General features: G+C 46.8%; 1 protein-coding gene across 3 annotated transcripts in view; it reads right to left on the bottom strand.

Annotated features, from left to right (window-relative positions):
- The window catches only part of SPATA16 (spermatogenesis associated 16), a 178,946-nt gene that overhangs the window by 150,811 nt on the left and 5,211 nt on the right, over nucleotides 1–22,924 (bottom strand). For all 3 annotated transcript variants that reach the window (XM_077348379.1, XM_077348380.1, XM_077348381.1), the window contains exon 2: nucleotides 6,272–6,901. In XM_077348379.1, the coding sequence (XP_077204494.1) occupies nucleotides 6,272–6,871 (600 nt within the window). In that variant the 5' untranslated portion in view covers nucleotides 6,872–6,901. The remainder of the gene's footprint in view (nucleotides 1–6,271; nucleotides 6,902–22,924) is intronic.

Genomic DNA, 22,924 nt, shown 5'->3' with positions numbered 1-22,924 from the left:
TCCAGGGGATCTGATCTCTGTAGTCTGGAGATGAGCTGCAAAACTGGGGGATTTCCTAAGTCTCTCCTGGGGACTGGCATCCGTAGCTGCCAGCTCCAAGTTCAGAAATTCCTGAAGATTTGGGGAAGGCTTAAGCACCTGACCAGTAGGGTGGGAGGGTTGTGGGGAGGGCAGCATCTCAGGAGCAAATTTCAGGAGGGTATAATGCTATACAGTCAAAGAAGACGTTTTTTCCAGGGGAACTGAACTCAGTTGCCGGAAGATCAATGGTAATCCCAGGAGATCTCCAGCCACCACCTGAGGCCTGGCAATCAATGTTAAAACTATAGAGGAAAAGATCAAGCATTTTCAGAGCCATGCGAGCTTCCTGCTTAAGGACTGCGAGAGCCTGCTTACTCAGAAGAGAAGCTAACACCTCTCTCGGGTTTAGGTACTGAGGAAATATTGCCTCTCGGGAAAAATTACAGCAGCTAATTACATGCTGGACCTCAGACGGAGAACATAGTTTGATAAACACACACACATGCGTACACGCACGCTCGCACACACATACACAAGTAGGCCATTTTACAGCCTCCGGGGAGAACTGTATTACCCAAAATGACAAAATACACATTTTAAGCTGTTTCACACAGCAGAGATCCTATGGTAATGAGAATTAGCTGCAAGCAACTGTGCAAATCAAGGATGCATCTTTCAAGAGCAGGATCTCTTAAAGTGGGCCACCTGAGCACTGGGGTGGGAGGAAAGGACTATAAAAGCAAAAGGAATCGAGGATACGTTAATGGAAAACACTGGCTCTCCTGCAGTAAACACTCACTTGGTGCAAAGAATACGAATGTCCGGTTAAAGCTGCTATAGGCTATGAGGTGTCCAGGTTCCTCTCTGAATTTCCGATGCCAGAGTCATCCAGAGTGGCCAGCCACAACCCTGGAACCCCCAGAAGACTTTTGGGGAACTGGGCCTGGGGAAAAGACATTGTGCAATGCAGCAACACCTCCTCTGGGTGGTGACCTGACTGCGTTATCGTCATTGCATCCTGCAACGTTCTAGGAATTTTACTAATTTCTCTGGTATAGACGGTACTGATGCACTTCCTGCAGCAACCCTCAACATAGTGACATCACTTCCAGGTTTTCCTTTGGAAGTTACATTTCGTCCTTGAACAGGACACCCCCAACCCTGTTTCCCCTTTGCTGCTTCGCTGAGCTCAGGTGGTGAAAGGGGAGCACGGCTGGGTGTTTGCCTGCCTAGAAGTGAGGAAGTGGCATCCCTAGAGTGCTCCTGTGTCTGGTACATGAGAGGCTGTGGCTGAGTGGGAGAGCAACTACTCGGCATGGAGAAGGTCTCGAGCTCAATCTCCTAAATCTCCAGTTGAAAAGGATCAGCTCATCGGTGCTGTGAAATACCTTTACCTGGAGAACTGCTGCTAATCTGAGTAGACCCTACAAATGGTCAATAAGGAGGCTTCATATGTTCATGTGCACTTGTGCTCTTTGGAGAGGAGAAGTCTGGAGATGAGCTGTACCTCCAGGGGGTCCACAGGTCCTGCTTGGAGTCTGGCATTCCTAGGCAGAGTCTGCACTTACTTTCTTTGTTCCATTGTCAATCCTGTTGAATTCAGATCGCTTTGAACTCGGGTCTTTCTCTCCCCTCCCCTCCCCATTGAAACAGGAAAGTCTTCTGCATATGGTTAGGGTAGTTCAGAAAGGGGGGGAGAGCCAAGCTTTTTTTTCTTGAAGGTGGGGGAGTGGAGCCAGGCAGGGAGCCTCTTTCTTTTCATGGAGGGGTGGGGGAGAAGATCAAAAAAGGCAGAGATGGGAGGAAAAATCCAGGACTGACAGAAGTTGAGAGAAATTAGGGGCTTCTCCTTTAAGGCAAGCGTGTCACATGACTAGGTGTAGCCTATCAGAGGTTCTCTACCACGGAGTTTTCTTTCCCAATCCGGATATTGAGGATTAAAAGCACTCTGAGATATGGCACAATAAAGGTAGGGTCCACTCCGGATCAATTTTTCTTGCTGCAGAAGGAAAATTTAAATCGCCCAAAATCCAAATGGAAATTGCATTCTTTGTAGAGGGCAGGGACTGAATCGATCTGGGGTTGGAATAAAAGCTCCATGCAGTTTACACCCTAGACTGGCAAATACTCTCCAACATCTCCAATGGAAGACTTTCACAGGGGCCTTTGCACACCAAGTAGACACTCTCTACCTTGTAACATAAACTACTTGTAGGATCAGCTAATTTACCCTTAACCTGCTACCCCAGGCCTATCCAAGGACTCTCAACAGTGGTTATCTTTTGCAGCTTCTGGCACCTGAGCCCAAATCTTTGTGTTGCTTTTCAAGATGGCAGCCTTTCAGAAACTCCTGGGAACAACCGTAACCAAGGGATCTCAGATGACATCCAGTCGGCTGATGTAGGCCCGAGCCTGCTTTTTGAGGGGGAGAGACTGGGGCTGCGGCACAGATCTACGGTTTATGGCAACATTTTGTGGGCTGCTGTGTGAAGAAGAAATCTGGTCACGCAGCTGTAAATGCCAAGTCCCCAGCAGCCTGGCTGTGCTTTAAAAAGTGCTAAAAAAAAAGCACAAGGGCTTTTCAAATGTCGCCTCCCTGTGGGATTAATTGTCAAACGCTGAAAATGTAGGCTAGATGTCAGAAGTGGCTTGTTCACATCCTACACACTTCAGCTGGCAGTCACTTAAACATTATGCAGTATTTACCAACTAGAAAAATCTGAGCGTTTGGAGTGCAGCAAAGGTCATTGGTTTTATCCACTAAGGCCAGAACCAGACAGTATGAGGGACACGAGGCTGCAGCCGAAGGCAAGAATCCCCGTCTCTTTTCCTTGGTAAAATGCAAAGAAATAAAATGTGCGAGAGGAGGACATTCCTCACTCTGCTTTGTGGACTGGCCCTGGAGAGAAATGAAGAAATTTGGGAGGCAAAGAGAAATGTTGGCTTTTGAATTTATATGCCACCTTTATGCCCTTGCATTTAAAGCAGCTTACAATTCAAAATAAATTGCCTATGGTATAATGCAGAAAAGGAGGAGTAAGAGAACACTCAGGCACCAATCGTTAGATAACTCATATGACGGTAATCAGATGGTTGTGGAAGAATAGTAGCAAGGGACAGTTTGGAAAGCAAAGAAGAGTAGGGTTTTATATCCCCCTTTTCTCTACCTGAAGGGGTCTCAAAGCGGCTTACAATTGCCTTCCTTCCCTCTCCCCACAACAGACACCGTGATAGGTGGGGCTGAGAGTGCTCTGAGAAAACTGTGACTGGCCCAAGGTCACCCAAAGGCTTCACGTGGGAAAGTGAGGACTCAAACCCAGTTCTCCAGATCAGAGTCTACTGCTCTTACCCACTTCTACCATCCTGCCTGGAAAGAATAGCCAACAGCCAGTTGGTCTACAAAAACCACTGGGGAAATGCTTCTCTCCCTCATGTCTCCCTGTGATGCAGTCAGGAGAGATATAATGTACATGATTGGGGGGGGTATGGATAGACAGATGACCTAGACCAGAGGTAGTCAACCTGTGGTCCTCCAGATGTCCATGGACTACAATTCACATGAGCCCCTGCCAGCAAATGCTGGCAGGGGCTCATGGGAATTGTAGTCCATGGACATCTGGAGGGCCACAGGTTGACTACCCCTGACCTAGACACTAAAGTAATCCTGGGTATTTCTTTCTTTGAACCCAAACAATCTAATGTGGAGTTTCATTCATCTCACATGTAGCTGACCACCTGCCCACTGCTGTGCTCACCTGCTGCCTGTTGCTCATGATCATGGCATCCAACTCTTAAAATCATAGAATCATAGAGTTGGAAGAGGCCAGACAGGCCATCTAGTCCAACCCCCTGCTCAACGCAGGATCAGCCCTAAGCAGCCTAAAGCATCCAAGAAAAGTGTGTATCCAACCTTTGCTTGAAGACTGCCACTCTTTAAATGACATCATGTTTGGATGATGGTAAAGGAATCTTTCCAATCTCCATGGTATTTATATGCCATTTATATGTGTGTGTCCGGATGGGGAGGGTTGGACACATTCCCACATCCAAAAACACTCAGAGATTGCAGATGATGGTACCCAAACAGATCACAATTCTGTAGGCCCGTCCATCAGTGGGCACTAGGACGGCCCTTCGCTTGGCCTTTGGCTTCTGAGCGCGGCAGATTTTAACAAGCCAGTTGCAGATGAGTAAGAGAGCTTGGCGCGTGGCTGGGGCTGAATCGGCGCACGAGCAGACAGTTTATCATAGCCTGTTCCCAGCAGTGGTAATCCAATTTCTGTTATTTTTCATTTTTAAAAATATAAATATATATATATGCAGAGAAAATGGGAGAGAGCTGCCATATATCAATCTGATAAAGATGTTTAAATAATGGGTGCTTTTTTGTGATTATGTCAGTTTTATAGCGGCGTTATAGGAACATGACAGGGAAGCCAAAATCTGATTACTCTTAAATCTTGGCCCATTATGTGATTATTATGAGACACAGCACAGTAGGAGCTGTGTTGTTAAGATAGAAGGGGTTTCCAGTATAATTAGATCTGTTTGGCAGCACCAAAGAAATCAGGGCATAACATTACAGTGGTTTTCCTGTAAATGCCAGGAGCCCTGACTTCCAGTCAACGCACACCTGGTAGGTGCAAACTTCTGACTCCTGCTAAGGAAGGCCGAGCGTCAAAGAATTGAGGCTTTTGAACTCTGGTGCTGGAGAAGACTCTAGCGATTCCCTTGGACTGCAAGGCGAACAAACCGGTCAGTCCTAGAGGAGATCAGGCCTGACTGCTCCTTAGAAGGCCAGATTCTGAAGATGAAACTGAAATACTTTGGCCACCTCATGATAAGGAAGGACTCCCTGGAGAAGAGCCTAATGCTGGGAGCGATCGAGGGCAAAAGAAGAAGGGGTCGACAGAGAATGAGGTGGCTGGATGGAGTCCCTGAAGCAGTAGGTGCAAACTTAAATGGACTCTGGGGAATGGTAGAGGACAGGAAGGCTTGGAGGATCATTGTCCATGGGGCCGCGATGGGTCAGACACGACTTCACACCTAATAACAAACATGATGGTTAGAGTGCTGTAACATGATGTACGTGGGACTGCCCTTGAAGATGGCCCTGAAACTGTAATGGCATCCGAATGCAGCACTCTGATCATTATTTGAGATTATATCTTATGTGAATTTATCTTGCCTATCTTAAACCAGTGGCCTGAACTGTCAGTTTGGCTTGAAGTTCAAGCTACCTTGAGACACAAGGGGAAAAGCGGGGTGTAAATATTTTAATTATTTAAAAAACAAACCCTAGATATAAATGTCTTGACGACAACTGTGATGATGAACAAGATTCCACAGAGGCCCCATCTCCATGTAAGGTTGCCAGATCTCTAGCAGTGCCAGATATGGAGGATTTGAAAGATTCTGAACTAGAATCATACACACTACACAGAAGGACCCTGTTGCCGTAACCCCTGACTTCTGATCTGAGCAACATGCTTCATGGATCAGAATTGCTCAGGGATGACCATATTTCTGGTTTCAAAGCAAGAAAAGCACCTTCCTCCGCTCCCCGAGGGGTCATGCATTTCATGGTTTCCAACGCCGGACTTCTAACTAAATTATTTCTATAGTGCGGAGATCAGTTGCAATTTGAGAAATTTCCAGGCTCTGCCTAATGGCTGGCAACCTTTAGCCAGCCAGCATTTTTAGCTTCCTCCATTACTTAGCCTAATATATTTTTGTTTGGCTTTGTGAAATCTCTCTTCTGAAGGAACTGGTTGGCCACACTGTAAGACAGGATCCCGGACGGGATAGTCCAGGGGTAGTCCAACTGCGGCCCTCCAGATGTACATGGACTACAATTCCCATGAGCCCCTGCCAGCATTTGCTGGCAGGGGCTCATGGGAACTGTAGTCCATGGACATCTGGAGGGCCGTAGTTTGACTATCCTAGTCTGATCCAGCCAGGCTCTTCTTACACCCTTATCATAGAATCATGGAATCATAGAGTTGGAAGGGGCCATACAGGCCATCTAGTCCAACCCCCTGCTCAATGCAGGATCAGCCCTAAGGATCCTAAAGCATCCAAGAAAAGTGTGCATCCAACCTTTGCTTGAAGACTGCCAGTGAGGGGGAGCTCACCACCTCCTTAGGCAGCCTATTCCACTGCTGAACTACTCTGACTGTGAAAAATTTCTTCCTGATATCTAGCCTATATCGTTGTACTTGTAGTTTAAACCCATTACCTATGTTCTTACCTCTAGTGCAGTCTGGAACTGTCCCGCTGCCATGGCATACTTCTTCTGCCGGTAGCAGGTGCTGGCATCCTTCAAGGCCACCTGAAGCCACTTGTCCATCTGGGGCAGGACGTTCATGTCAGGTAACCCCAGTGGTTCTGTGCTTAAAGCTCCTGGAAATGTTACTTGTGCACTAGTGGTGGCTTGAGACTCCACAAACGCATAGGTGACATCACCTTCATCCAAGTAGACCAGCTTCATTTCCACTTCCAGGAGGCTTTTGAGAGGGATGTGGGAGAGAAACAGCGTGAGGACCTGTGTTTCCGCCTCTGCCAGGCGTGCCTCTTTTCTCAGAGCTGGCCTTTCGTCACCCTCTGACTTTCGTTTCAAGCCCTGCCTGTCGAAATCATTGCTTTGCTTTTCCTTGACGTTCGTTCCTGCTTTGAGTTTCTCCATTACATTCTCCACAGCTACTCCCCCAAAGGGGCTTTTAACCTCTTGCAAAGCTTCCGGAATATCATTCTGTCGGTGCGCCAATAAACTCAGCTCCTCGGTAGCCGTCTCCTCAAGGCACTCTTCCTTCGTGATGTTCTCAAAACTTGTGTTGTTTACGGACTCCATGACTCATAAACAAGGCTAATCTCAAATTTCCTAGGAGAAAAAAGTTGGGAAAGTTTACAATTCTGGTGTGTGTGTGTGTGTGTGTGTGTGCATGAGAGAGAGAGAGAGAGAGAGAGAGAGAGAGAGAGTGAGAGCAAAGCAAATATTTTATTCTGCTTGCCCACTGCTTCATTTGAAGTCAACAATCAGCTGTCATAGAATCATAGAGTTGGAAGGGACCTCCTGGGTCATCTAGTCCAACCCCCTGCACTATGCAGGACACTCACAACCCTATTGCTCATCCACTGTAACCTGCCACCCCCTTGAAGCTGTAGTTAGCAAAGTGTGGGGTACTTTTAAAAATGTGGCTCCAGAATTATTTCCTCTTTCATATATTGGAGACTAGCTATTGTACAGTAAGCATGGTGAAAAGTTCTTTTTTCTTTTGTTCTGTCTTACAATAACAGGCTACTCACTCCTGATACTTACTAGCTTTTTTTTTTCATTTTTGAACATTTATTTTACTGTCTCTATTTTCTTTTCAGCTTAGTAAATGATTGGGGCAGTGAGGTTAAAGCATCCATCTCGGAATATGGAGACCCAGGTTCAAATCCAACCATGAGGTTCATGGAGCTTCAAGGCATAGGGTGGATACTGCTACATTGAGTTCTATCTCCCAAATATCGTTACTGAGCAAATACATGGGAAGAGGCCAGTAACAATTATCGGGGACATACATAGAATCATAGATAGAATCATAGAGTTGGAAGGGGCCACACAGGCCATCTAGTCCAACCCCCTGCTCAACGCAGGATCAGCCCAAAGCATCCTAAAGCATCCAAGAAAAGTGTGCATCCAACCTTTGCTTGCCAGTGAACAAAAAAGAACAAACAGAACAAAAAAAAATCTTCACTCATTGGAAGATAATAGTTGAGGGAGAGAAACCTATTAGGCACAGGGAGGAAAAGCCAGGCTGGCAGCGGCATGGCCGAAGGGCCAATCCACGCTTATGCACAGTGTTGCTGCCAGCCTGGCTCCCTCCTGGCTCTGGCCCTGGCCCGCTGTGGGGCCTTTGACAGCTCATTGCAAGGGAATGCTGATTTTGCAGTGTTCCCTTTTTTGCCATGGCAGCCATGGCAGCCAGGCTGGGCCAGGCTACGGTAGCTGGGAGGGGACCAAAAATACCCTACTTGGCTCTGCAGCATTTCATGGTGCTGGAGGGTCAAATGTTTTTGTTTTGCTAATTTGCAGGAAGGTAGGATTGCATTCTCACTATAAAATAACCCCTACCTCGTTGCCCCCCACCGCAGTGGAACCGTTCCATTGGGGCTGCGTTCCCTAGGGGGATGCATTCTGGCATGGAGCTGGTCTGTTGCCCAAATGTGTTCCCCCTGGGGGTGCAGGAAGCGATGCTCGGGCTTGCACCTCTGAAATACACCCCCCATGGGGACCCAATAAACAGCGGAGCATTCTGCTCTGCCGGAGCACTCCGGCAGTGGCCTGGCGTGGCTGGTGCCATGTGTAATAGGTCAGAGAGAGTCAAATCTCCCCAGGAAGAGAGCTCCAAAGTTTTGGTGCCCTAACTGAGAAGCCACAACTAGCTTCATATGGCAGATTGTATTGTGAGAAGATTGGCTGGGCACATTTCATCGCATCTGATACAGTGATAGGGACACTGTTGGTTAAGCCGCAGTTGTGTGAACTGCATGTGTAAAAAACTCCATTCTCTTCTCCATCTTTGGTTTCTCCATCTTTGGAGACTTTTAAACAGAGGCTGGATAGCCATCTGACGGAGAGGCTGATTCTGTGAAGGTTCAAGGTGGCAGGTGACAGTGGATGAGCGAGAGGGATGTGAGTGTCCTGTATAGCGCACGGGGTTGGACTAGATGACCCAGGAGGTCCCTTCGAACTCTGTTATTCTATGATTCTTCCCATAAAATAAATGACTGGTACAAATAGAGCCTCTTGTGGCGCGGAGTGGTAAGGCAGCCGTCTGAAAGCTTTGCCCATGAGCCTGGGAGTTCAATCCCAGCAGCCGGCTCAAGGTAGACTCAGCCTTCCATCCTTCCGAGGTCGGTAAAATGAGTACCTAGCATGCTGGGGGGTAAATGGTAATGACTGGGGAAGGCACTGGCAAACCACCCTGTATTGAGTCTGCCATGAAAACGCTAGAGGGCGTCACCCCAAGGGTCAGACATGACTCGGTGCTTGCACAGGGGATACCTTTACCTTTACCTTTTTACAAATAAATCCTGAGAAGATCATCTATTGCTACAAGGCCTAGCCCTTGGGCTACTAATTCTGTTGGTGTTAATCCTCACAGAAAGAGTCCTTACCTGGAAATGCAGCTAGGCCTTCACAGAACCAGCCTCTCCGTCAGATGGCTATCCAGCCATTTGAGGGTAGAACCTGGAAAGGATGGGATTTGAGGCAGGGATTTGAGGCCATAATGCTGTGGAGTCCACCCTCCAAAGCAGCCATTTTCTCACCCTTCCCTTTCATTCTCTGCGTTTCACTGTTGAAATGTGAATGGCAAATTGGGCCTCTCTTGCGTAAAGTGGCCCGTACCGTGACTGTGATGCTAAAACAAGCAGGCAAACTGAAAGGACGTACCTTGTTATAGAAGGGGACTGCTCCCCTACATTGCAGCACCCGGCTTCCATTCCCCACCCGAAACGGCAGTGTGGGAGGCAGACGCGTTAGATTTTTCTTTTTAAAAAATTCTTCTGTTTCAATTAATTAGGAAAATTTCTCCCCACTGTATTCTCTTTAGCAATATCTGTCATTAATGGAGGCTCATTAAAACAGGAATAATTGCTGTCTTAACATTTCTGCATTATTATCTGGCAGTCGTTCACACCTCCTGCTCAACTGGAACGGGACTGCTGTTTGCATAGTCCAGGGGTAGTCAAACTGCGGCCCTCCAGATATCTGTGGACTACAATTCCCATGGGCCCCTGTCAGCGAACGGAGATATTCAAAAATGTTTGCTGTTGCCTGCCTCAACACAGCAACCTTACACTTCCTTGGTGGTCTCCCATCCAAGGAATAACCAGGACTGACCCTGCTTAGCTTCCAGAATCTAACAGTGTTGAGCTATAGTGGGCTACCCAGGTGGCTACTGTGCCACCCAGCAGTTTTCAACTAGACCAGGGGTAGTCAACCTGTGGTCCTCCAGATGTTTGTGGACTACAATTCCCATGAGCCCCTGCCAGCAAATCAACGAACATCTGGAGGGCCACAGTTTGACTACCCCTGGCATAGTCAGACGGTCTGTGTAATAAGTAATACGCTGGGCATTACTGAGGTGATCTTTCACAATTGCGGACAATGGGCATTAGAGTCCAGTGAGGAGAAAAGGTGCTGTCTTTCTCATAACACCCATTCCTGCTGTAAAGTTGTTGTGATTCCCCATATTGAAGGAAATTGGTGGTACATTCAGAACAGATGCAAGGAAAGGCTGCTTCACACAGTGCATCATTAACTGGGGGGCCTCACCTCCTTAAAGATAAAGTGATGGCCTTTCGTTTAATTTTTTAAATTAGAGAATTGGGCCAGACAAAAATTATCTGTTTTCACCGTTTCTGCACTGGAGGCTTTGTGCCTGGCTGTAGGCTGGAGTTTGAGCCAGAGCAGATTGCCCTGCCTCTTCCTGTTCCCGCAAAGGGGAGCATTAGGCCCAGTGTGCCTCGTCTGCCCCGGATTTGTGCTCCTGCACAGGAGCCAAGACAGCAAAATTCCCAGTGCAGAAACGGTCAGCTGAGACTCAAAGCAAATTACAGGATATCAAATGGTGCAGTCAGACAGCAAACGACAACCCATGAACAAATCAACAGGATTAGGGATTGCAGAATTAAAGAGAAGAATATGAACAATAAACCATCTAAAACAAGGTGCACATTTATAATGGAAGAGGTAGTTTAGAATAATGGAATCACAGAGGTGGAAGGGGCCATACAAGCCCCCTGCTCAATGCAGGACCAGCCTGAAGCAAGAGAGGTACATTTTATTGAAGGGGGCCTTATCCTGGCTGCAAACCCATTACCACGCTTCAGACATTTTTCTTTACAGAGACGTTTGATTATACGTATGGGACTGAATCATCGGAATGTTCAGAGGTCTGTGTTGCAAGCTGGTGTTTGGTCCCAGGGAAGTTATGCCTGGGGCCAGCATGGACCTGTATCTATATGGATCAGCTACCTATATACAAGATGGAGACTTCAGCCTTCTTCCCTGGAGGCACACAGTGCCAGTTTGTGCACGAGTATCAGCTATGCCTCCCATGCAAACCTCCTTCTGCAAGAGCAAGGTGACTGGCAGACAGAGCAGAGCATTATCTTTATTACACAATTATTTTCCCAGGCACTTTGGTCAAACCCCCCCATTGTTCCTGGGCAAAAAGAGAGTTGCCAAAAGTATACCCCTTACAAGATATAACATTATTTAAATAATTCTTTCTCTCTCTTCCTTCTTCCATCCCTTTCAGAGTCAGAATGTCCATAATAGAGCAGGGCTGAACATAAGGGATGGCTACCAAGCATTGTTTCTACACGGCACATTGCCTTTGTCTTTGTCTTTGTGTACTCTTCAGAGAGGCTTTAGTTGGCGGACACAGTCAAGTATCCCAATCTCTGCTAGCTTAGAATTAAATCTCCTCTTTCAGTTCAGTGGGACAGTTATGCACAAAGGATAAGGCAAAGCCAAGGTGCAAAAGCATTGCTGTCTGTCCTCATCACCCTTTTGAAATAGAAAAGTCCCAAATTCATGATACCAGTCTTCAGGTGGGACCTGGAGATCCCTGGTTTTACTACTTATCTCCAGGCAATAGTCAGTTCCTCTGACTAAAGACTTAGTAAAGAAGGTGGGAATTCCTTCCCTTTGCATTTTGATGCAACATTAAGAACTATTGTTTTACAACGAGGGTGACAATGTTCAGAATTTACGTTTGTATTCATGACGTGATTATTGAGACGAATATATGATCATATTTTATAACTACAGGGCTTAGCCGCTGAGGAAAGCGATACTCTTGAAAATATCTGGACCCTGTTTTGGCTGTTCCCTTTTGGATTAATATCGAGGATATACTTTTTGTGAAGGATAAAATCATTTATTTAGAAGCCACCGCATCGATTCGGTTCTTCGGTCTCGCCCCCCTGGGGAAAATGGCTGCTTTGGAGGGTGGACTCCATAGCATGATATTCCAAGGACGTCCCGCCATCAAACCCCGCCCACTCCTGGCTCCACCCCCAAATCTATTTCTCAACCCTGAGCTGTCAACCCTATCCCAAATAAATGGGGTGGGAACAATGAAACAGTACTGTTTTCCTCTCTTTTACACCAGTCTAATTCTACCTTGCCATATGCTCCACTTTTGCAATAAAAGGGAGGCGGGATTGCAAAGGGGGGAAAAAAGCCCTTCTAAAGCAGCCCCACACTTCAGGGTACGTTTTGTACACTGGCCCAGTGCCTTTTCACCGTTTTTTATTCCGTAGCTTGTGTGGTTCTGCTTTCAGCACATTCTCTTATCGCTAAAGACCAGGGTCATATTGAAAGAGTACCTGCAGCTAAGTCACGCTGACACTTTTGATGGCCCTGTTGTAAAACTGGGCTATCAAGAGTGACCCTGTCACAGTCTTTCTAATCTGACCTTTAAAAAAATGTAGCTTCTTTTGTTTAAAAAAAAAAGCACTTTAAAAAGCGGTCTATAGAAAAAGTGCTTCACTTATTGGGGAAAGTGTGGCTTTCAGACTGGGATTGTAATACTGCAGAAAGAAGACCCCCATACCAAACTATCCCAAAGTGGGGATAGTTTTCTATCTGCTTTCTGTGGTTTATCCTGCTTCCATCAGCAATGACTTCAATGTTAAAAAATGATTTTTTAAATCTTACAGCAGGAGAGGGGGAGGGCAGGGACAAGAGAGGAATGACATCATGCCATATGGTTTTACCATAGAGTTCCCCCCCCTTGAATCCTAGAGGGTCATACTAACATCATGATAGCATATCAATGCAGATTCCAGGTATTTGCTGGAAGTTTTGTTGCATTGTTGGCATGGCACTACTTGGGGGAAAAATATCCACCGAGGGTCTTCAGCAGACCTTTGGGCAACAGACAGAGAAGCCGTCTCCAGTTCCTATGTTTTGATGTTTTGGATCCAGTCATTCTTCCCCCATTCAATCTTGGCTAAATTCCTTACCAGAGCCTCCATCCCACACAGCTTTGGTCCATGTTGGATCCATGATCACCAACATGGCCATTCTGTTGGCCAAAGTGGACACTCCTTTTTCCACCGAGGGTCTTCAGCAGACCTTTGGGCAACAGACAGAGAAGCCGTCTCCAGTTCCTATGTTTTGATGTTTTGGATCCAGTCATTCTTCCCCCATTCAATCTTGGCTAAATTCCTTACCAGAGCCTCCATCCCACACAGCTTTGGTCCATGTTGGATCCATGATCACCAACATGGCCATTCTGTTGGCCAAAGTGGACACTCCTTTTTTTGTGCAGGAAAGTTGATTGGATCCCACACATTACCTATTCATGGTGTTAATTCTGTAACTTCTATCAGGTACATACAGCTAGCTGTTAGGAACAAGATGCTTAATATATAAGTCCCATACATTCTTAAAAATCTCAAGAACCTTCTAAAACCCCATACCACTTCCGCATGTGGGGCAAAATCGTGTGATGTCTCCTACCTGCAATTGCATGATAGTAAATTCAGCCATTTCCCCCCTACACACACACTCAGCCGCGGTGTCTCACCTTTCCCCCTCCTAACTGGCGGTGAAAAAGGCACCAGCAAAAGCAATGCACTCTTTTAGTCACTGCTCCTCAGTCTGTCAATCAATGGAGGCAACCAATCAGAGATCTGTGTGCCTCCAAGGTTCCCCTGAGTGTGATTTAAAAAAAAATTGAAACCTATGCATGCAAGACACAGCACACAGACACAAAAATACAGCAGGACGAGGGAGGCAAATTCCCACCCTCGCAGTAGTTCAACCACCATCTTTATCTCCAGTCGTCGTAAATAACTACCGCTGCCGTGCCTGTTTTGTCATCCAAGCTGCTGAACCCCCTTCTTTCTGCTCCTCTTCTCCCTCCCCCCCACCCCACTGGTCCATCTGTCTGCCACTCAGCCTTCCCCAATCACCTTGGCTCTCTTCCTCCACAAGCACTTCTGAAACGTGGGTGTTGCAGCCACCTCCCACACCCCCCGCACACACACGGTTTTCCGCAAGGCCTCGCCACTGCACTGCTGCTGCCTCCTCCCCCACTTACATACACACCTTGCAGGGAAGTGTGTGCGTGTGTGTGTGTGTGGGGGGGGAGAAGGCGGTGGCAGCTGTAGTGGCAGCAATGGCAGCAGCAGTGAGGCCTTGCAGGGAAGCGTGTGTATAGGAGAGGTGGTTGCAGCGGCATTAGTGGCAAGGCAGCACAGGGAAGCGTGTGTGCGTGCAGGGGAGATGGCGGTGGTGGTGGCAAGGTTTTTCAGGGAAGCGTTCATGTGTGCGTGGGGGAGGCCACACAGGGAAGTGTGCGTGGTGGGGGGGGGGGTGGCTGCAGCACCCACACTTCAGAAGTGCTCATGGAGGAAGAGGACCAAGGTGAGTGGGGAAGGCTGAGCGGCAGGTGCATGGACCAGAGTGGGGGGGGGGACAAGATGAGCTGAAGGCACAGGGGTTTGGCCAGCTTGGGTGGCGAGGTGGCCACAGCAGTGTTGGTTACTTAGGATGACTGGAGATAAAGATGGCAGTTGAACTACTGCAGGACAGGAAATGGTGAGCAAGCAGCTAAGGCGGGACGGCACTCAAGAGATTATAGCGTGCTTCTCCCTCCATATGTTCTTATCCCTGGCTGCTGGCTGCTTGTTCACCCCTGGGATGTGCGGCAGAGGGTGGTAAATCCACTTTCCTGCATTTACCACATCGTGGTTTAAAAATGGACACATTGCGAAACAGCCTCGGGAGGTTGGCGACATCATTTGGAGGGGCCTGAATGATCTTCCAAAATTCAGAGGCTGTGTCGCAAATTATTCCTTGTGCGGAAGTGGGACCTGGAGATCCCCTGGCTTTACTACTTATCTCCAGGCAATAGTCAGTTCCTCTGACTAAAGACTTAGTAAAGAAGGTGGGAATTCATTCCCTTTGCATTTTGAATGCAACAATAAGAACTATTGTTTTAAAACGAGGGTGACAATGTTCAGAATTTACATTTGTATTCATGACGTGATTATTGAGACGAATATATGATCGTATTTTATAACTACAGGGCTTAGCTGCGGAAGTCGTACCAGTGTTAAAAACCTCTCATCTTGACCATTTAATTTACTTGTTGCTGAACTTTCTCCAGCCAGTTATATATCTGAAACAGGCCAACCAGATGTCCAATATGCAGTGTTCTAAATATGAATGCACTTAAGCTCCAGGACCAAACCAAATATGACGTCACTACCATTTTGAAGACATTTTAAAATCCTGCGAGGGCCTGATCCTGATTAGGTCCCCAACATTACACTCTTTTCCCATTGCGCCCCCCACCAAGTACCAAAACAACAACTGTGCATGTTGCCCCAACCTTCTTCGAAGAAGAGTGGGATACAAATATCCCAGGCAGAATGAAGTGAATGGGAAAATCAGTGGTTTATTTGCAACCAAAAGCAACGTCTTTACTGTATAGCTAAGCCCTAGAATGAATAAGCTGTATTTTGGTATTGCTGAATTTCAAACATCAGGAGCAGATAGTCAGAATGAGAACAGTTTGTTTCTAAGCTCGGATGCCTTTACCCACTTCTAATGAACGTCTCTTCTTAAATAAATTATAACTTCCTTCGGTTACTCCTGGCCTCCTTTAAACATCCTGCCATGCTAGCAGTTATATAGTAGATAAAGGGGGAATTTTCCAGGATCATTTAAAGCAGAAGGTAGATTGTGATCTTGAAAAATCCTCCAGGGCACTTTTAGTGTGTGGGTGGCACTGGGTGGATGGAATTCGAAGCACTACAATTTGAGAAGATCACCAGCTGCCAGTGGTTAGAAATACTTTTGTTCTAAAAAAGAAACACTCTCTCAGACATTAAATGAAATGGACTTATTTGGGTGTGAAAATTCTTAGTTGGGGGGGGGGGATCAGTGTCCCAGATGGGCTAGTTTAGCAACTGGCTACCTCTTGGCTGAAAAGTTCTCCAAGATCTTCCTTCCCTTTAATACAGCCTTTACAAGGTCAGTTTCTTTTGAAGGCATATATATTGTTCATACTGAACAGGTGGAATTGGGGGGGGGGGGATGCCTTGCTGGAAAATGCCGATGGTGACAGGGCAATAAGCAACATGCAGAGTTCCAAACTAACATTTGGCAAAATCCAAACAAAATACTAGTCCAGAGACACCTTAAAGGACAACAAGCAGGATCGGCCCTGATTAATACCTTGGAAGGGCGACCACCAAGGAGGTGCAAGGAAGTGCTCCCACTCACTAGCAGTCTTCAAGCAAAGGTTGGATACACATTTTTCTTGGATGCTTTAGGATGCTTAGGGCTGATCCTGCGTTGAGCAGGGGGTTGGACTAGATGGCCTGTATGGCCCCTTCCAACTCTATGATTCTAGGATTCTATGATATTCCAGCACGAGTTTTCATGAGTCAGAGCTCATTTCTTCAGATGTTATGAAGAAGAAATTGTGTTCCATTTTTAAAATATGAACATTATTAAAGTAGAGAGGGTGGTGAGGGAGGAGTCGGTGTGAATCCCATCATAAATCTTACAGGCATGATTCTCTGTGTGGGTGCCCTTTGGTAATTTCCCCTATAAAGACACGGAACATGATTTCTTCTTCATAAAGATAATTTCAGGTGGGTAGCCCTGTTGACCTGCAGTAGAACAGCTAGAATTGAGTCCAGAAGCACCTTAGAGTCCAACAAGGTTTTGGTGGTATGAGCTTTTGGCAATCGAAGCTCCCCTTGTCTCCCTACCTAGGAGAGGATAGTGGTAGTCTCTGGTAGTGAGCAGACCCTGTACCATTTAGTCTGACTGCTGGGAAAAGCCAGGCTGGTGTGGGTGGAATCTGTGTGGGAAGACCTGCAGCTAAGTCACGCTAGTCAGTAAAAGCCTGTTTGTACTCGCCAAGCAATAAAGAGAATTCAAGCCACCCACTGAAGTCATAACTAGCTTATACTGATCTGCCTCAGCCTTCTCCTTTGCCTACCCTGGAGACCTGGGCTGCTGGTCAGTTCTTTGAAAGCAGCCTGTAAATAAATAAATCTCCTTTGTTATTGATATACGACTCCTGCCTCAGCGATCTCCGTGTTTGACTTGCTTACCACAAAATTTACCTCACGGCAGTGAACCCAAAGCCTTTATATTTGCTGCCTTAAGAACATCTGATAACCGAGGGGGAAGGTTTACAGTATAAAGCAAACCTGGTCCCCCAAAATCATAGATGGCTGGGTGGGTCCCTTCAGTTGGTTTTGAAAGTCTGTCAGAACAGGTAATGGTGTCATGTCTGCCAGGATTCAATGCAGTCCGATATGGAGCATTTTTGATTGGGAAAATGGCAGGGAGGAAGAGTTAAACACCTTCCTTCCCTAAAACATTTGCTCCCTCGTGTTAAGTGGACTGCTTTTTGCAGCTAAATGACACATCTGGAGCTCTGGACATGAACCCTAGCATTGCAGGTCCTTTGGACATCAGTGTATAGCACCAATGAAATGAGCTCTAGAGAAAAAAATATATATGGTAAGCCTTATATGGTAAGGCCAATAAGTGTGTTTCAGACCAATTCATGCCCGAGAAGCTACAATGACCAAACTCAGGCTATCATACCTGATGACAAGACAAGACTCACTGGAAAAGTCAGTAATGCCATGCAAAGTTAAAGGCAGCAGGAAACGAGGAAGACCCAATGAGAGATGGATGGACTCAGTCAAGGAAGTTACAGCCTTCCATTCATAAGACCTGGGAAAGGCTGTTAAAAACAGGATGTTCTGGAGGCCAGTAATTCCTTGGGTCACCCCAAGTTGAAAGCAACTTGATGACACAATCCAAGCCCTATAACAAATTATGCCTTGCATAAGGGCGTCTTTGTACGACTAGACAAAATTTATCTTAGAAAGAGCAAATATAACAAACTACCTTGGAAAGAGCCTTTGATCCATCTGTACCCAGTATATTGGCTCTGATTGGCAATGCCCCACAAAGACCTCAAGCTATGGTTTTCTCCAGTCAGGTTATCTGAGGTCGCTTAACTGGAGATGCCAAAGACTGAGACCTTTTGCATGCAGCGTTCATGTACTGTCACTGAACTATAGCTCTCTTGAGCTTGCTGATAACAGAGGGAAGACAAACTGAATATATGCAGACAGCAGAAAAAGGCATCCACAGAGCTGTGGTTCGAACCAGGCATTACCTGGCTGACTTTTCCAGAAGGGAAGTGGGAACAAAAGCCAATTCCTGTGATCAGAGGTTCATTCTTCAGAGAGGAAAAGAAATAGACAGGCCATCTGTCACACCCCATAATCCTTCCACACTTCAGCCCGCGGAATTAAGCACTTTTCTGACAAGTTAGCTGCACAGAATGCCGGGGCGTCATGCAGAATGCAATTTATCTGGAAGCTTCCGCTCAGGTGATCCTTCAAGGTAGCATTGGGATTCTTCTGCTTGGCTTACACTGCCTAATAGGAATCTAAGTGATAACCGGTGGGAGGGCAGTGAAGCGTTCATGCATGCAGAGAAATCAGATATCTGCCTACTTCCCCAGAAGGGCCTGAAGCAGAAGGGTAAAAATCCCTGAAACATTCCAAATTCACCTGCAGGCCGGGCAGCAAGACACAGCTCAAAGATCACTCGGGCTTCAAGAGGGCACTTTGCAGGACTCAGTAGCCAAAGTTCAATCCCGCTTTAGGAGGGCTGAATAAAGGAAGCAGAGGTAGGGCGACACAGCAAAGGGCAGGCTTGGATTTGAATGGCTGACATTTCCTGATGGCAGAGAGTTGCCTTAGCTTGGCCATCACCACAGCAGTACCTTTGAGCAGGGGTAGTCAACCTATGGTCCTCCAGGTGTTCATGGAGCACAATTCCCATGAGCCCCTGCCAGCGTTTGCTGGCAGGGGCTTATGAGAATTGTACTCCATGAACATCTGGAGGACCACAGGTTGACTACCCCTGCCTTTGAGCATACTCTTCCACTGAGCAGCAGCTGTTACCATCTGTGAGAAATTGGAAAGGGATGTTGTTTGAGACACTGTTGTGGAAAGAGGGGATCTGCCCTCTGTCTTTGACAATCCTCCCCATCTACTGCCGGCATCCCAGGCTGGGCTCAAATGCTCTGTTACTTTGCAAGGGTTCATCATACCCTTGAAATACCCATTTTAAAGACAGAAAACAGTAGGGCGAGTGTGAGAGTAAGTATTAGGAGTGCCACCTCTGGGATGGGAAATTCCTGGAGATTTGGGGATGGGGCCTGGGAAGGGCCGGTTACGGGGGCTGGAGAAACCTCAGCATGGTATAATGCTTTAGAGTTTATTTATTTATTTATTTATTTATTTATCATACTTATATACCGCCCTCCCCGGAGGCTCAGGGCGGTTTACATCATAACAGAGAACAATACATAAAACAGTCTGTAACATGTATAACTGATAACTAATAATTGTAACCAAAATAACAGCACAATATAACGGTATAACAATATAGTACTACAAACAGGTCCAGGGCTTATTGATGGGATTCTGAGGGGGGTGGTTTATTTATTGAATTCTGAGGGGGTGGGGTGGGGGGGGAGCAGGGGCCCTTGGTCGCTGTTGATTACGTCTGGTCTCAGCCAAATGCCTGGTGGAGGAGCTCCTTTTTGCAGGCCCTGCGGAACTGTTTAAGCTCCGTCAGGGCCCTGATCTCTTCTGGGAGCTCGTTCCACCAGGTAGGGGCCAGAACAGAGAATGCTCTGGCCCTGGTCGAGACCAGACGGACTTCTTTAGGGCCAGGGATCCTTAGCTGGTTGGTGGTAGTAGAGCGCAGAGCTCTTTTGGGGGCATAGGCGGGGAGGCGGTCCCTCAGGTACACTGGGCCCTGACCGTGTATGGCCTTGAAGGTAATAACCAGAACCTTTAGTCTGATCCGGAATTCAACTGGTAACCATTGCAGCTGGTGGAGAATAGGCCGGATATGAGACCTCCACGGTGTTGCTGTGAGGATCCTGGCTGCTGCATTTTGAACCAGTTGTAGTTTCCGGGTCAGGGCTGAGGGCAGGCCTGCGTAGAGCGAGTTACAAAAGTCCAGTCTAGAGGTGACCGTCGCATGGATCACTGTGGCTAGATGTTCCGGGGCCAGGTAGGGCGCTAGTAGTTTGGCTTGGCGGAGATGGTAAAATGCCAGCCGCGCTACCTTTGTGATCTGGGCCTCCATTGTGAGGGAGGCGTCCAGAATCACGCCTAGGTTCCTGGCGGAGTGAGCCGTAGAGAGCTGCACGCCATCCAGGGTAGGCAGGCGCGCTTCCTCACATGGCCCCTTCCTACCCAGCCACAGGACCTCCGTCTTTGAAGGATTGAGCTTCAGTTCACCTTCCAAAGTAGCCATATCCTCTAGAGCAGGGGTAGTCAATCTGTGGTACTCCAGATGTCCATGGACTACAATTCCCATGAGCCCCTGCCAGCATTTGGTGGCAGGGGCTCATGGGAATTGTAGTCCATGGACATCTGGAGGACCACAGGTTGACTACCCCTGCTCTAGAGGAACTGGCCTCTGTAGTCTGGAGATAGGTTGCAATTCTAGGGAATCCCTTAAACCTGAGCTGTTGCCCTCAGCAGTGGAAACTGACTCCAGACATCTTAGCTCCGCTTTGCCATGGCTTACAGTTAGTGGTCAATCTGTCTCCCATGCATTCTTTCCTATCAAGTATATTAATTCCTAAATAAACCTTTATTCTGCTCTTTAATCGGGCTGTGCACTGTTGCTGTGCTAATTCTTCTACCAACATTTGGGAGGTGTTGAGCCAAACTAGAAGCTGTATACACACCAGACCAAAAAGAAATCCCTAGCCGTAAAATCTGTTCTGTTCTACATGTGGATAGGATACTCTTCCCTTGCTTGCCCTGACATAGGGACCTTTTTGGGTAACACCTATGGATATGGACTACATATGCCTCTGGTCTTATACAGTAGAGATGGCCTTTATTCTTGTGCTCATCATGGGCAACAAAACTTGGCTGCATTGTACTTGGGTGTGTGTGTGTGTGGGGGGGGGGGAGATCATGCTGTCTCCAGCCATGGATGTTCACTTATAGATTCTTTCTCCTTAGTCCTTCCTTCCCTTTCATCTCCTGCAGACAGCTGGAAGGATGCCAGCGTTGTCACAGACTAATGCTTCCACTGTAGCCCATGATTTTGTAACCTTTAAGTTAGCATGCGGTAATGTTTCATTTTATGACCTTCCCAAGAAAATTCCACAAGGCTCAAAGGGTACAGGATGCTGTTACTGGAATTTCAATGCATGGCAAGGTGACTCGAGCTCCTTGGGCCAGTTTAATGGAACCTACTGCAGTTGCCTTTTTTGGCATCTAAGCTGCCCTTCAAATTTCCCATAGGACATATTTTCTGCTGGCGGAAGGACTTCTGAGTACGTCCCCCCCTGTTTTAATTTGAACCTTCATAGAGGCGGACAGAGGGCCCGTGCCAAATGGAGTGTCTTTTTTTAAACCCAATAATCTCATATTTAGCCTTAAATAATTGGCCATCGCCTGTCGCTTTAGTTAAACCAGAAGGAAAATATTAATTAGGGCTGTCACCTGATGAAATGAATGTTTAGCTTATGAGACATCTGCTTTTTAGCCATCCCAGTGATCTTTTAAATTAGCATTATTTATGACCGCCACATGCACGATGCATCTTGGAGAACCAGAGGATTGATACCTTCCAAGGAACTTAGAAAAGAAAACATATGATTTGAATATACTCCAGTTTTTCACCCTGATCTACTAGTTTAAACATTACGAGGGTTGAGTCCAGTGGCAGCTTTAAGACCAATGAGGTATAAGCCCTATAGCAAATTATAGTTCGCTTAAGGACATCGTTGTACGAATAAGGTATACACTTTCATGTTCTGCTGCTTCAGAACAACATGGCTTCTCACCTGAATCTGGCTTTAACATAGGCCAATTTTTAAAAAAAAATGATGTGAGGAACATGCAAAATGTAAATACAGCCCTTCTCAGTCTAGCCCTCATTTTATGTGAAATATATGAAGCTACCTTATATTTAGTTAGACCATTGGTCTGTCTAGTGTAGTAATACTGGTATCTACTCTGACTGGCAGCAGGAATGGGCTGGAGAGTTTAAACGGCCCAGGAACAAGCCAAGCAGTGAGCCAGCCACTGCAGGAATCATTCAACTCAGGGATCCACAACCTGTGGTCCTCCAGATGTTCATGGACTATAATTCCCATGAGCCCCTGTCAGCGTTTGCTGGCAGGGGCTCATGGGAATTGTAGTCCATGAACAACTGGAGGACCACAGGTTGACTACCCCTGATTCAACTCAGACCTCATCAGCAATGGCCACCAACTCACCTGTTGCCAGAGTGGCAGTGCAGGAGAAGGCAACAGGTTAGCTGACATAGATGACTGTTTTTGTTGAAAAGACTGAGCGAGGTGACTCTTGCATTTGCTGGCAGGGGCTCATGGGAATTGTAGTCCATGGACATCTGGAGAACCGCAGGTTGACTACCCCGGAGTCCTCTACCATTCCCTGGAGGCCTTCCTGTCCTCTACCATTCCCCGGAGTCCACTCCTGGTATAGGACCATTTAAAATCCTAAAGTCTGTCCCAGTCCAACCCCCCCCCTCCACACACACACTCCTTCCAAAAACCGAGTGTTTACACAGGAAAGTGTCATACATCTTCATTCCTTAGACCAAGCAAGCCCTGTTCTTCTAATTCAATATGAGATTACGGGAAAGGGTTTTATAATGTGATTGGGTTTTTTTTCCCTCTCCTGTAAACAAGATGACAATAAACGGCAATATTTTAAAATTTGTTGGCATGTAGTTTCTAAATTTGCCTGGGGGGAAAGAAAGTTGCATTTTTCCTTC

This window comes from Paroedura picta, chromosome 8, assembly GCF_049243985.1.
Source record: "Paroedura picta isolate Pp20150507F chromosome 8, Ppicta_v3.0, whole genome shotgun sequence".
NCBI lineage: Eukaryota > Metazoa > Chordata > Lepidosauria > Squamata > Gekkonidae > Paroedura > Paroedura picta.
This window is presented reverse-complemented; position numbering and strand designations above follow the sequence as displayed.